This window comes from Octodon degus, unplaced genomic scaffold, assembly GCF_000260255.1.
Source record: "Octodon degus isolate 3935 unplaced genomic scaffold, OctDeg1.0 scaffold00093, whole genome shotgun sequence".
NCBI lineage: Eukaryota > Metazoa > Chordata > Mammalia > Rodentia > Octodontidae > Octodon > Octodon degus.
In genome coordinates, this window is record NW_004524669.1 from 3104974 (window position 1) to 3120196 (window position 15223).

Here is a 15223-nt window from a genome sequence, read left to right on the forward strand (position 1 = left end):
CTGACAGGTATTATAGAAAGAGACAAAATCAACCACAATTTCAAGAACTACAATAGAAGAGAACCACCAACTAGAGCAAGCAATTAAACAGAGGGCAAAGTAGAGATCCTATAGTGGGAAAATAACATCACAAAGATAAGCCAAAACATATCAGTAATAACCATCAATGTATGTGGTTCAATCCTTCAATCAAAAGAAGCAGATTGGCAAAGGGGATCAATCACTATGAGTACAATCTAGTAATGAAACCCTGAACACCCTATAGACTCTTTCCTAAAATACAAAAAACAAAAACAAAAACAAACCCCAAAACAACAACAACAAAAAAACCTACATAAAATTGGTATAGATGGTCTTTACCTCAACCTCATAAAAGCCATTTACGACAAACCAACAGCCAACATCACACTAAACAGACAAAAACTGAAAGCCTTCTCTTTAAAATCAGGAACAAGGGCTGGAGAGATAGAGTAAGTGCAAGTGCAGGGTCCTGAGTTCAATCCCCAGTACTGCAAAATAATAAATAAATAAATAAATAAATAAATAAATAAATAAAATCAGAGGGCCAGGGAGATAGCCCAGTGGAATAAGCGCTTCCCTGGCAAGCACAAGGGCCTGAGTTCAATCCCCGGTTCTGAAAAAAAAAAAAAAAAAAGAACAAGACAAGGATGTTCACTGTCACCACTCCTATTCAATATAGTTCTGGAACATTAGCCAGAGGAATTACATAAGAGAGGGAAACAAAAGGAATGATTAGAAAGGAAAAAGTGAAATTATCACTTGCAGATGACAAGATATTCTACATAGAAGAACTCAAAAACTCTACCATGAAATTTATAGATTTAATAACTAAATCCAGTAGCATATCAGGATACAAAGTCAACACTCAAAAATCAGTAGCATTTCTATACATAAACAATGAACACACCAAGAAATTAAGGTAACCATACCTTTTACAATAACACCCCCCAAAACAAAATACTTAGGAATCAATCTCACAAAGGAAGTAAAAGATTTATATAGTGAAAAATTATAGTACTCTGATAAAAAAGACTGAAGAAGACTTCATAAAATGGAAATATCCTTGCTCCTGGATAGGAAGAACCAACACTGAGAAAATGACCAGACTCCCAAAACTATTACACAGATTCAATGCAATCCCAATTAAAATATCATTAGTATACCTCACAGATCTAGAGAAAACATTCCTAAAGTTCATCTGGAACCAGAAGTGACCTAGAACATCAAAAATAATCCTGAGCATCAAAGGAAAGGCTGGAGGCATCACAATCCTTGACTTGAAATTATACTACAAGCTACTGTGATAAAATCAGCATGGTACTGGCAAAAAAAACCCCAAACTAACAGACCCGAGGATCAATGGAACAGATTAGAAAATGTACACACAACTACAGACACACCCAGGCACCTTATCTTTGACAAAAGTGCCAAACATGTTTACTGGAAGAAAGATAGCCTCTTTAATAAATGGTGCTGGAAAAACTGGCTTTCCACACGCTGAAGGCTAAAGTTAAACCCGTATCTATGGCCATGCACAAAACTACAGTCAAAATGGATCAAAGATTTAAATATTAAAGCTGAAACACTAAATCTTCTTGAAGAGAAAATAGTTAGAAATCTTAAAGACATAGCGGTAGAGTTTGTGAACAAAAACCAAAATGCAAAGGAAATACTTCAAAGAATCAACAGCTGTGATCTCATGGTTTTAAAGTTTCTGCACTTCAAAAGAAATTCCCAATAGAGTAAAAAGAAAATCTGTGAATTGGGAAAAATTATAGCTGACTGTCCCTCAGACTAAGGACTTCTATCTGTAACATAAAGAATTAAAGCGCCTGCATAGCCAGATGCAGGGACCAGGGTTTAATCCTTGGCATGCTGTGCCAGCCCCGCCCCCAGGGTGCGCTGAGACAGTTATTGAGACTGGGTATGGAGGTGCATGCCTATAACCCCAGTGCTTGGAAGGCTGAAAACTGGAGGATCACTATGAGTCTGATCTGTGCAGTGAGACCCTGTACTAAATATAACAACAAAAAAGAATTAAAAAAAAAAAAAATCAGGCCTCCAAAATTCAAACACCCAATCCAACAATGCATCTAAGATGAATACACACTTCACAAATCAAGAAATACAAATAGCAAATAAATATATGAAAAAAAATATTCAATGTTATTGGTTATTGAAGAGATGCAAATGAAAATAACACTGAGATTTCATCTTATCCCAGAAAGAATGGCTGCCATCAAGAAGTCAACCAATAACAAGTGCTGGAGAGGCTATGGAGAAGAAACCCTTCTCTACTGTTGGTGGGAGTGCAGGCTGGCACAACCATTATGGAAATCAGCAGGGAAATTCCTCAGAAAGCTAGGATTGGAGGCCCTATTCTAGCCAGCTTTTCCCCTCTAGATAGTTTTCCAAAAGAACTGAAAACATCATGCCACAGTGATATATGTGCACCCATGTTTATAGCAGTGCAATTTGACATAGCTAAATCTTGGAAACAACCCAAGTGCCCATCAACTGAGGAATGGATAAAAAAGGTGTGGTATTTTTACACAATGGAGTATTACTCAACCATAAAAAAGATAACTTTGAGGCTTTTATAGGTAAATGGATACAACTAGAGACTGTACTGGTAAGTGAAATAAGTCAGACCTACATGTGCAAACATCATCTTGCTAGTGTGAGAACCAGAAAGAGTAAGATACTGTGAAAGGGAAAGAATGGGAAGGAAAAACTGGGAAGAAGAGAAGGACAAAACAAGGGAAGAAGATGCATTCATGTATATATGCAGGATAGTTTGGATAATTATACTGCTGATTTCTGCTGGTTTAATGAAAACAGCAGTTAATGCGTAAATGTATTTATTTATTCATTTTTCTCCTTTTTAACTTCTTGTAACTTTTTTAAACCATTTTTTTCAGGTTTATATCTAGTAACCTAAACAACTAATTTGAAGGTAACAATATGCAATACAACAACCATTGTCAAATTCCTATTAATTTAATTAATTTTTTTATTGTTTCTATTTTTTTTTGGTACCATTTTGTATTCTTTTTTTAAAAAAAAAATCATACTCAGGACCTCCTTTTCTTTTTTTTCCTCTTTGAAGGTGCTCTGGTCTTTGCAATTGCCTTGAGACATCTGTCTCAGGCCTTCGGGCTTCCCATGCAGCCTCTAGCGCAGACCCTTTGGCTTTCCCTCCACCGACTTACATCAGACTGCACAGCAAGCTCCAGGCCTTTGAACTTTGATTGGATCCTGTAGGCCCCAGCAGGTGATGGCCATTTTGCATTCTTCCATATCTGATCCCAGAGGTAGATACTGGAATTCTTCCACCTCTGATCCTGTAAGCCTACCTAGTAAATTCTTTTTTTTTTTTTTTTTGGCGGTACTGGGGATTGAACTCAGGACTTTGCACTTGCCAGGCAAGCACTTATTCTACTGAGCTACCTCCCCAGCCCCAGTAAATTCTTAATACCATCACAATATTTTCATGCTATGCTTTGGAAATGATTGGAGTGTGTTCCCTCCGGAAGGTTATGTATTATAAACATGGTCTCCAGTGCTGTATGTTGAGTGGTGGTTACACTTTGAAGAGGTAGCGGCTAGCATAAGTTAGGGCGCTGGGGGCACTCCCCTTGGAAATGATTAAAGCAGGTCTTACGAGAGCAAGTTGCTATAAAAAGAAGGAGTCTGGTCCTGGGATTGCTCTTTGAGTTCCATATCTCCTTTTATTATCTTCCCCTCTGGCACATGCTCCTACCATAATGCCATTCTTCATGTGACACAGCCAAAAGGTCCTACATTAGACTGAGCCAAAGCTAACATCCTGCCTTTGAACTTCCAGAACTGGGAAATAAACAGCTTTTCTTTGCAAAATAGTCAACTTCATGTATTTCATTACAATAAACAAAAACTAATACAATAAGTACATTTCACATAAAAATCTAGATTTGTATAAGACAAATTAGAGAATAATTAAATGTTCTTGATTTTGTAAAAATGCACACCCAAGACTCTTCTACTGGTTTTATTATGATTCAGTTTATCATCATATTTTATGACAATGGGAGTGTTCTTGGAGAATAACTGTAAACTTTTGTAAACTCAAATCAGTTCCCAGTGACATACATTAAAAAGAAAGAAGAGTTACACAAATGCCGAAGTACTAAACCTCAGTTTAACTCACTCTCTTATCAGTTGTAAATAGGATGTTTCTACTGTTTTAACCTTTCTCCAACATGATTTGATAATGAATGAGAAATGGAATTGCCCAGGGAGAACAGGAAATCTATCAAACTGGTTCAGTTAGAGTTACTATCTGAAATTTACTTAGTTACTATCAAAACACTTAAACTTCAACTTTTCAAGCAAGAATTTATAAATGATGTTAATTTCTTCTCCATTTTAATATCATACAGACTCTAACCTAGGGTGCAGAACTGCAATTCTTATCTCAAGTCTCAAGAGCACCTGAAATTGAAGTGAAGGAATTGTAGTTTCATCTTAGAAAATTTCCTGTCATTTAGAGAGTCAAATCATTAGAAATGAAGTTAGGCAGTGTCTAGATTTAAAGATAAAGGTCTTATGCTGGAGAGGGCTAGAGCATTTGCTCATTTGCCCAAGTCCCTGGGTTCAATCCATAGATTGACCAAAGAAAAGAAAGGGCCATATTAAAAGGTAATACGTTTTAAAATAAGGTGGAGAGGTCAAGTATTTAATGCTTAATGAAAAATGGAATATTCAATGTCACACAAAGATTTCAGGGAGCTAGCAGGAAAGGAGTGACACAAAGGGGTACATGCCCCCTGCAGTGCACAGCCCTGAAAATGGATAGCTGCCATTCAGTTCCAGCCAGATGCACTTCTACACAGGAATGTGGGCCCAGTGCTGCAAATCTAGCTTTCAATCAGATAATTACAATAAAACATTTTATTATTGTTTTTCCCCAGTATTGGGGGTTGGGCCAAAGGCCTTCTGTTGACAAGAGTTTTACCCTCATCCTAAAACTTTTTAAATATAAATTATTTTATCACAAAAATTTTAAGGTAAAAAAGTCACAGTTAGGAACGGGAGTAAAAAAATATCTATAGAAAGGTTACAATATGTGGACTAATCTATATTGTGGACTAGTATTAACTTCATACTACTTGGCATAATTGTCTTAAAATGAAATGCTTAGCATTTCCTAGGAGACCTAACAATATCTCCATTAGTTCATTAGCTACTCCTAGAAATAGACTAAGGACCTAGAAATGGTATTTGGAGTAGAAATGTGAAGAGTGGACAGAAAGACATTGTAGAATTATTCAAACTTAAGACAGATTGCCTTGTGTTAGGATTTAACATAATTAAACATTACTGGTTTCTTCTTTTTCTTCCTAAATTTAAATGCCAGAATTGGCCAAGTTACATTGCAGCGTGGAAAACTAATCATTGATTAAAATATGGTTTCTAAAAAAAATTATATATCATCACAGAGAAAATTCTGAGAAAAGTGACAATGAAGATAGTAACTACAAAGCAGTCTGATGTCCAAAATGAAGTATGATCACCAAATTGATACAATCTTTTCTTTAGAAATGATGTACTAATAACAGTAGCTACTAAATACGCAATCTTGTTGATGATGAGCAAAGTGATATTTGACTGGAATAGTAAAGAATCCCTTTAAAGACAACCAGTTTGACCAGTTCATTACAAAAATCCCTTTCTTTTCTCAGTCATGATTCAATAAAGCAAATATCAGACTTCCCTGTTAATTCTTTTTTTTTTTTTTTTGCAGTACCAGGGATAGAACTTGGGACCTGACCCTTGCCAGGCATGCCCTTATGCCACTGAACTATCTCCCTGGCCCTAGACTTCCCTGAACAATAGACTTTTTAAAAAAATACAAAAAAGATCTATCACTTTCAGATAATCTTAAAATTCCACCTAACTGATATGCTTTGGTTTACCTAAATATATCCATATTTTCTAAATTTTAGAAGACATAAGCCCATAGGGTGTGTGGCCATTACAGGCCAGTTATTAACTCTGTGACATGGCTGCTGTGAGGTAGGTGTGACTCTGACCTACACTTTGAGCTGTCAGCTTGTAACACCATTCCCATAAGGAAATCTTCATCTTTTGTTCAAAGTGCTTGAGCAAAACTCACCTCTGCACTAACAGAGATGTTAACAGACACACGGCACAAAGGGCACAGACAAAGCAGTTCTTGTATACAAGAAGTCTCAGGCTACTGGTCATCTAGATACAAGTGAGTCAGCATCCATGGTGTTGAGAAGGTAGAGTTCAGGCTGAGCTGTCAATCCCAGGTGATACTGCGGACAAAGAGATTGAAGAGAGTTAGACTGACTTTCAAGTAGGTAAATATTGCAAAGGACATTTAATACACCTATAAGTAATGTATTAATTTAGGACATTTTCAATATTGCTGTATTTTCATTTCAGAAAAGAAGTGGCTTAAAGATATTTGGTTTCCAATGTTTAAACAAGAACTGACATCAAGGTCTGGTGGCAAATGCCTGTAAACCAGCTCATGGGAAGCTGACGCAAGAGCACCATGAATTTGAGGCCAGCCTGGGATAGAGTGAGTTTAAGACCAGCTAAACTACAAGCAATCCTGCCACAAATACACAAACACACACACACACACACACACACACACACACACACACACAATAAAATAACAGGAACTGAGATATTAAGGCCTGAAGTTATGTCAAATGCCCTTAGTAAAATGAGCCCTCAATCTCTGGGGATGCTGCTTTAGGATGGGACTTTAGATCAGGATAACATGGGCAAATATGCACTGCCTTTGTATTTTAGGACTGTGTACTGGAAATCAGATTACAAATAGTCTAAATCCTCATCCTTATCATCCTGGTTCCATTATCCTTTGCCACCCAAGCAGAAAAAAACAAACAAAAAAGAACTTATTAAAAAAAAAAAAGGGTCGGAGAGAGGCAGATGACCTGTGGGTCCCAAGTATCTCTACCTATATCAAAATCACTCCCCATGCTTGTAGAACCTACCCACACCCCCCAATCATAGAAAACTGAATCCAGATATTTGGTGTTAGGATCTATGGAGTTGTATCTTTTTATTCTTCTTCCTTGAATACAGCTTGGGACAATCACTGATTCTTATTTAGCCCTTCTATTATTATTTAGGGCTCAAGCACATTATCATGCCTAGATACCAACAGCCTTTAAGTTAATGCAGAATATCAAGCTAGAAAAAGAATTAGCTTATCATAGTATAGTAGAAAAGGCATGGAGTTGGAATCAAGCACGAATTTTATTCCTTCCTATAACCTCAGCAAGTCATGTATCCTTTTAGAAGCTTACTCTACTTGAGTGTAAAATGGGAATATTTGCTACAGGTCCCTGGTATTTTCAAATACTAACACATTATCTCATGTTAGTTTCTAATAAATATATATTTTTAGCACATAACAAATTACTCTGTATGACTTCACAGGAATGTTGTGATGACTGTGTGAAGATGACATAGATCCGAAGAGGCCAGGATCAAACCATCCCAATCAGAGGGCAGGGAAGACAGTGAGGAATATGGCTTAAAGGAAGGGAAACAGCTCTTCAGACCAACTCGCTTCCACATTTAGAGTCTAAATTGCAGGGACCCATGACTAACAGCAACTTTCAGACACACTAATAATTCATTGAAAGCTATGTTAACAAGTAAGCCAAGGTAAACATTTCCTTACGAAGCAAGGGAGGCTTGTGTGACCAGTTCCAAGATGCCCATATAGCATATCACTTAACATATCTTAGTAGGTAGGACTCTCTCATTGGAAAAGTTTGTCATGTGGCTCTGAGACATTAAGAAATGGAATGAACTGGCACACAATAAAGGGTAGAGGGCTTATGGAAATGGGTGAACCCATTATTACTTCTTAGTTATTGCCAGGATGAAACCACAGAGGGTTCTCCCCATTTTCTATGCCTGCCAACAGCATCCAAACTTTTAAAAATCCAGCATAGGCCAAACAGTGCATACATCTGAACAACTTCTGAGCCAAAATATATTCTGACACTAACTGGAAGTGCCAAGCAAATGCTTCAATGTGTTGGTCTTGCTGGTGTTGCTAAGCTGTGTCTTGTCCAGCACAAAGGGTGTGTCATGTATTACAGGATGGCCTGGGCATGAACATCTGGGTGCTGGCAATAGGCTACTCAGGTTCAAAAGCCAAGTGCCCATTTATTGTCAGTGTGAGGGGGGCAAGTTACTTGTGGCTGATCAGATGCCTCATCTATAGAGAGGCGGGTCCTCTCCTTATGAGGAGTACATGAGAGAACACGGGTGCTCAGACCCCGACTTGCACAGAGTAATGGGTCAGCCATTCTTACATTCATAGCCAAGGTGTCAGAAGATGTTGGTATCCCAAGACTCATTGGTCCTACCAGTCACAGTGCAGAAGGCATTCCAAAGGCAATAAAGTGCTTCAAGAAAGGATCTTCAAATTGCTTTTCATTTTATTTTATTATGTATTTGGTACAGGGTCTACAGGGTCTCACTACACAGATTGAACTCGTAGTGATTCTCCTGTTTTCAGCCTCCCAAGCTCTGGGATTACAGGTGTGCACCACCACACCTAGTCTCAATCGCAGTCTCAGTGCACCCTGGGGGCAGGACCAGCACAGCAGGCCTGGGGACCAAACCCCTGGCCCCTGTGGCTGCCTAAGCAGGCACTTTAATCCAATGAGCTATTTGGCTGGCCCTTACATTTTATTTTAGTTGTGAAATTAAACCAGAAATAAGAACTGAGAAGTAAATGAAGCCAATGTGGAGAACTATGGGATTATTTAGAATACACAGCTCCTAGAAGACAGGCAGGAAAAGCCTTGCAATTAAACATAAAATGATCTTCTAGTCACACTCTTGGGACAAATCAAGTGCTTAAATTTTCCTGTCATGTGTGTAGTCACAGGGTTGATAGTTTATTGTGGTTTAGTTTTGCTTTTGTTTTTAATAAAGTATGCCAATTTTTCCATTTGTTTTTAATCTAAGAGATTCTGGTTTTTCTCTTTAAATACTCAATACTTATTAGCAATAAATATAGAATGTAAAAGTCTGGTTGAATAGTGAAACGATATTAAAGGGAGATGAACACCCAGTTTACAGGAGAGAAAGGAAGGATAAAATGTTGTTTAAATGTAGTAACAATATGACCTTTAGCTATTACAAAACTATAAATGTGAGTAAAAGAAATTAGTGCCTTGGTGTCTCTACCTACCATAAGCTTTATTTCTTTTATTTTTCATAAGCTTTCTAGGGACTAAACACATTTATTTTTGTCCAAGGATAGAGCCAGTAGGGCTGGCCAGATAGCTCAGTGGATTAAAGTGCCTGCTTAGGCAGATGATGGGACCACGTGCAGGAGATTGAGACTGGGTGTGGTGGCGCATGCCTGTAATCCCAGCACTCGGGAGGCTGAAAACAGGAGGATCACTACGAGTCTGATCTGTGTAATGAGACCCTGTACTAAATACATTAAAAAAAAAAAAAAAAAAAAAAAAAAAGACAAAGCCACCAACTGTGTGGGCTTAGTGTGTGATTCAAAGTAGTAACTAAGTCTGGTATTTTAGTATCAAAGTTGCTGAGATCCTACTAATAAAGTATTTTTGTTTTAAAAAATAAACCACAAAACCAAATTGGAAAAAGAAAAAAATTTTAATTACATATTAAAGGTACATATCAAAACAGTCACTAAAAGCTCAACTGGAACCATTCCTGATACCCACAGAGCAAGATCTCATAGGAGCCAAACTGAAGCTCTTCCACATTCCACCTTTAATCTCCAGTATGCGGCAGTGGTACAATTATTCCATGTCATATTTAGAGATGTTATGTACATGTACCAACTTCCCATGATGAATGTAATCATTATGTACCAATAAAAATTACATAGCACATTCAGGAGAACAAGGGTAAATTTATAAAAATACAACTGAATATCCTTAAACAGTACACACACACATATGCCAAAATGCACTGCACGTGCTGGCGCTGGAAGACTTAAATTTCTACACATTGTTTTTGTACTTAGAATACTGCTTAAGTACACATTCTCTGTGTAAGGACCATACAGAATATGGAAGTGTAATTCACATCATAAAGTAGTACACTCATAGTATTATTAAATTCCATTTATCTGGGAAGAAACTTTTCTTCTTAATAATAAGTCAAATATACAACTTCTACAAGAATAGTAGCAGGTTTTGCTGGAACTGTTTGTGAATCTGAGACACGCTGGGCACACCCAGACCTGGGGTAAACGTAAATGTGACCAAACCATCTTTACAAAGAATTTGGTGGGAGTAAGTTTGGCTTTTAACTATCACAGGTGGATAAAATCTTAAAATGTCAGTTCTAAATATCTTCAGAAGATGGTTATGACCATTTTGGTGTACAATGGCCAGTGTAGGAGAGGGGCAGGCAGGACAGCCTGTCAGAGGAATTGTCATTTGTGATTCAGTATTGTATTACTGAGGAGCTAAGAAAAATCTATGGTCAGTGGTAAATTACAAGTTATCATTAATGCTTTATAAGACACAGTCTATCCAGTCTGCATTTCTGAATGTGTGCAAAATATCAGGAATAATGCCCCTGGGAGTTAGGTGGAGAAAGCGAATTGGCGAAACAGGACACGAGAAGGAAAGCTCCAGGACTGTTCTCACCAGGACAGTAGCTACATAAGACTCAGCTATTTGCATCAGATGAATGGGATGTGGGTTGACAGAATCACATAGCCTCACGTGCCACATATAAGTGTCAGAAGTGGCTGAAGAGCAGCAGCTCCAGGCTTGAGACGTCCGTTTCCTGACTCCAGAGCGCCCCCAGCTGGCCTCACAGTTTATCTCTCTGCTGGAGCAGCTGTGCAGAGGTAGCCTCGTTTACCTTGCTGACAGAGAACTTTGCAGTCTCAGCAACCTCTGCTGACTTGCTGAGAGTCTGTGTGCTTTGTAATGTTAGGGTCACAGTGCCCAAGATCACCTGGCAAGTCACTTCAGACAAGAAGCAGAGTGGTGTGACGCAAAACATGATTTTGCTAAAAGGTGGTTTTCAGGAATACAACAAGGGTCTTCATTCCTTTTTTCTTTACTTCTCATTCCCAAAGTCTTGTGAGGACATCAGTTTGTAAATGCTATCATCTTTTAGTATCACTGCCCTCTCTCTTGGAGGTGGACTTTTTACACAGCCACAATAGCCCTGTTCTCATAGGTCACGAACTTCAGGACTACAAGAAAATCCTGGTAAGCTTCAGAAGGAAAGTCTTTAGAAGGTAACTGGTTACCACTCCTTATAGGTGAGTTTGACCATTCGTCCATTTTTATCACTTCAGTATGCTTTCTCACCTCTCTTAATTTCCATTGAGAAATTTAAATTGGAAATAAGGTAAAAGAATCCTGAGCCTGATTGAGGTAGATGTCTCTTACTTTTGTATTTCATATGGGTGAAATTACTATAATGGAGGTTTTAAAAAATAATTCAAATAAATGAAAAGGTAAACATAAAGTTATTTTTCAGCGTCTTAAAATCCACTTTTGATAATTAAAACATGCATACTTTTAACTACCATGTGTATAATTTATACTATAAAAATGTATTGCATTTTCTAGTTTCTAAAAATCATACCGTCTGGTTAAGAATCATGCATAGGGAATTCTCTCTTTAGCAGCTATTTAAGCCTTTAGTGTTGGGATGACAGCAGCAAATGTCAGCTTTTCAAAGATCCTTCTCAGGTTAGGTCAGAGAAAAAACAAAATTATGTCCATCATTCAAGCAGACAGGAAACAAAGTCCTTCCCAAGCAGTTATTTAGTTCTAAATGTAGTCTGTGCAACGGCACATACTTGTAGCTATGTTCACACAGTAAACCATAGAAACACACTGGCTCTGATGGCTACCTGCGGCTGACAGACAGACTGGACCAGTGTTTACTTAGGATCGCCACCAGTGGCTTCTTCCGTCAGCAGGACTTTAGAGATGCTTACCGTGTGCCCACAGTCCAGGAAGGACAAGCCCAGTGCAATCAAACACTGCCAACCCTGCAAGATGAAACACGGTTATCAGTTACCAGGCTCCACAAGAGCCCCTGGCCCACAGTGAGCCCTACTCACACAGCGACACTCGGACACAATCCTGCTCTCTTCCTCACACACCCAGCTTTACCAGCCTCCCACCCAGGGCTGCCCAAGACATGCTCCTGACCTCTGTCCCTTCAAAACATCCTGCTGCCCCCAATAAAGTGCTCCTATGTGGGTTTCAATACTCAGTTTTCTCTGTTCCTAACTGCTTTGGGTTTATGACTTCTTTTGTCCAACTGGGCATTTCCTGATGACCACTTTCCTTCTCTCACCCCCATTATGAGAAATGGGGAGAATGACTATCAGACCAGAGTGACTGATGTAGTCTCTGAAGTTGTTCTGTGAAATCTCTCTTTTGGAGCTAGAAAGTGATAATCTGTTGTAGAATGAGCCTTCAACTATCAACCGGGAACACTGAGTCTCATTCGTCTGAGAATCAGTAAAGACAATTTGACACCATTGTGAGCAATTTGCAAGAAGGGAGAATTCCCCAGATTTCTAAGCTGATTTTAGTTTTTAAAACATATACACACACATTCATTCATTTTTAACAATTGTGCTAGGAATCGAACCCAGGACCTGTGCCATCTATTGGCTCTAAACTAACTTTTAAAACGATTCCTATTAGCAACATATCCAGTTACTTGGTTTTCCAGACCCTAGAGTCAGTATAATTTTTGTGTACCTGAGATTTATTGGGAGGGAAATGGAAATTCCAATCCCAAATATTTATTTTCAATATTTACTAAAGGGATTTTCTCAATTCGATATCTAATCTGTGGCAGATATTGATATGGGGACTAGGTAAATATTCTAGAGATCAACAACATTCTGGCCTCTGCCTTTCACCATTTTCTCAGCAGACATGGCATAAATTTTGTAGCTCCTTATGCCCAACTTTGTATTTCCCAGAAACTCTATAGGGAATTGGGAGGTGGAGTTGTTGCATTGCTTGTCACTAATATTAGCAATGTTAAAGAATATCTAGAAAACAGGAGTCTACAATACCATTTTCTAAAAACAATTACTGTATCATTTTTACATAATTTACTCTGGACCTACAGACTTATTTGGGTACAAATCTGGGCACAAATAACTTGCACTGCATTTCTATATAGGTATGTGTTTATAGCCTGGGCTTTTAGAATAATTCTAAAAAAAATCCGGAGAGGAGGTATCACTATTTACTTAATTTCGGAGACAGTACATGGTAAAGCACAAGTACACTGTGATCCTACCTGTACTCTACTGCAAAGCTCTAAATCACATTCCCTTTTCTAATTCTGTACCACTCTCCACATTGCTACCTCCTTTGGTTCTTCAAACATTCCGTCCCCTTGTTAGGAACTAAGAATGGAAACTATAGACAAGTGACAGAAGTAAAAAACTGCTAGTTCTTAGGAAACAATGTAACTTTCTTGGTTAGATGTATAAACAGCTGATTTAACAATTCCACACAAACTGTCCCAATAACCAGAAGAAAGATTGCTATTGGTTTTTGGGTCCATTCGTTTCTGAATGTCAGCTGCACCCTCAGCATCCCAGATACCTGTCCCCTTGTCTTCCCCCACCAGACTTACCAAGTAGAACACAAAGCTTAGATAAGCCACACTGATCACAGCAGCTACCACGTACAAGGCCATATGCCCTAGTTCCTGGACATAAACTACTACAAAGTACATGTTGATGGAACAGACAATAAGGACCAAGAGCCCGCCTGCAATCCTCCAGCCTCTGTAAAAGAATCAGCACAGTCACTGGTAAAACAGTCCAAACTGACCACAAAAAAAACAAAACAAAACAAAACAAAAAAGATCTCATGGATAGTTGAAAAAAGAACTGAAAAGTCAGATAATAGTAGGAAGAAAAAAAAAAAAAACATGCTTCAAATAATCTCTAAGATGCTAGAAAAGCAAGTGCTAGATATACAATGAGTCATTTTATTAGCCTAGGGTGAAATGTAACAAGTAATTTCAAACACTGTGTATCACCTCAAGATATATGTAAAACGTGTTAGCTTAAGTCTTTCTCATTAAGATAATTCAACATAAAATTTCAGTGGCTGAAGCAGGAAAGTTAAAGATTTAAAAATTGAAATAAAAATGTGCTTTCTCCTTTATCACATCCCTGCTCTCCCATCTTTCAGGCACAGAAGCAGCAGCTAGCAATCACCTTGAAAAGTGTGCAGTTCCCCTGGGATTTACTTCTAGCTCTTCTGTTGGATGAAAACACCCCTCTCCCCACATCTCAGCTCCCCTCTGGAGAACTACCATGAATCTACTCACATTCCATTGGAAAATTCACTCATCACTGGCCGCAAGCTTGTAAATGTGAGGATGGGTATGAGAGCAAAGGGAAGCTGGAAAGAAAGAAGTATGATCAGATGGGGCCACCAGAGGGCCCCTGCACATCACACTAGAGATTGCCGCGGCTGGCAGAACCGAAGCGTGAGCCCTGCCTCACCAACTCTGTGAGACCTAATTATTCTTATCCCCTAACATGCTCAAATAGTAGAAAGAAATCTGTGGAGCTCTCACTAGTATTAAGGATGATCATAAGTTCTTTTTGTCTTTATGAATGTTGGATGACACTTGTACTCTTGAGTTTCTCTAGGACCCAGCAGAGTATTCTACAGTTCATTTAATGCTTGCTGGATATATAAACTATAACTTGGGTTCCATACGCAAGTATAGCTCACACTTACTATTCAGCATCTTAAAAAGCCACACCATTCCTCAAAGGCTTTCAGACGCCAGGGATTTCATGCCCATTCCCTGCAGCCAACACTATCCACCTTCTTTTCTCCTCTCCATTTTTCCCAGCACCCAGCACCAACCAGGCTGGGTACCAAGGACTGAACTTAAGCTGCTTGCTCACCTGTAAGCTCTGCAGAACATTTAAGAAGTCGTTCATCCCTGTAAGATGTTCTACGTCTTGGAAGATAGCAACAAGCAGAGTGGGGATGATGGCAATAGAGCGAGTCAGAATCACTCGGGCAAATCGTGACCACCTTAGGTTCAGGAATCCCTGGGCGGAAACACAGAGTCAGGATGAATCTTCTAACAGGTAAGACAGGCTCGAGAGGTT

General features: G+C 38.6%; 1 protein-coding gene across 3 annotated transcripts in view; it reads right to left on the reverse strand.

The window, feature by feature from the left end:
• Positions 1–5854: 5854 nt before the first annotated feature.
• Slc11a2 (solute carrier family 11 member 2) overlaps positions 5855–15223 on the reverse strand; it is a 32879-nt gene continuing 23510 nt past the window's right edge. For all 3 annotated transcript variants that reach the window (XM_004637814.2, XM_023722776.1, XM_023722775.1), the window contains exons 13-17: positions 15014–15163; positions 14422–14495; positions 13717–13870; positions 12044–12097; positions 5855–6344 (exon numbers count right to left, since the gene is read on the reverse strand). In XM_004637814.2, coding sequence (XP_004637871.1) covers positions 6267–6344; positions 12044–12097; positions 13717–13870; positions 14422–14495; positions 15014–15163 — 510 coding nt within the window. In that variant the 3' untranslated portion in view covers positions 5855–6266. The remainder of the gene's footprint in view (positions 6345–12043; positions 12098–13716; positions 13871–14421; positions 14496–15013; positions 15164–15223) is intronic.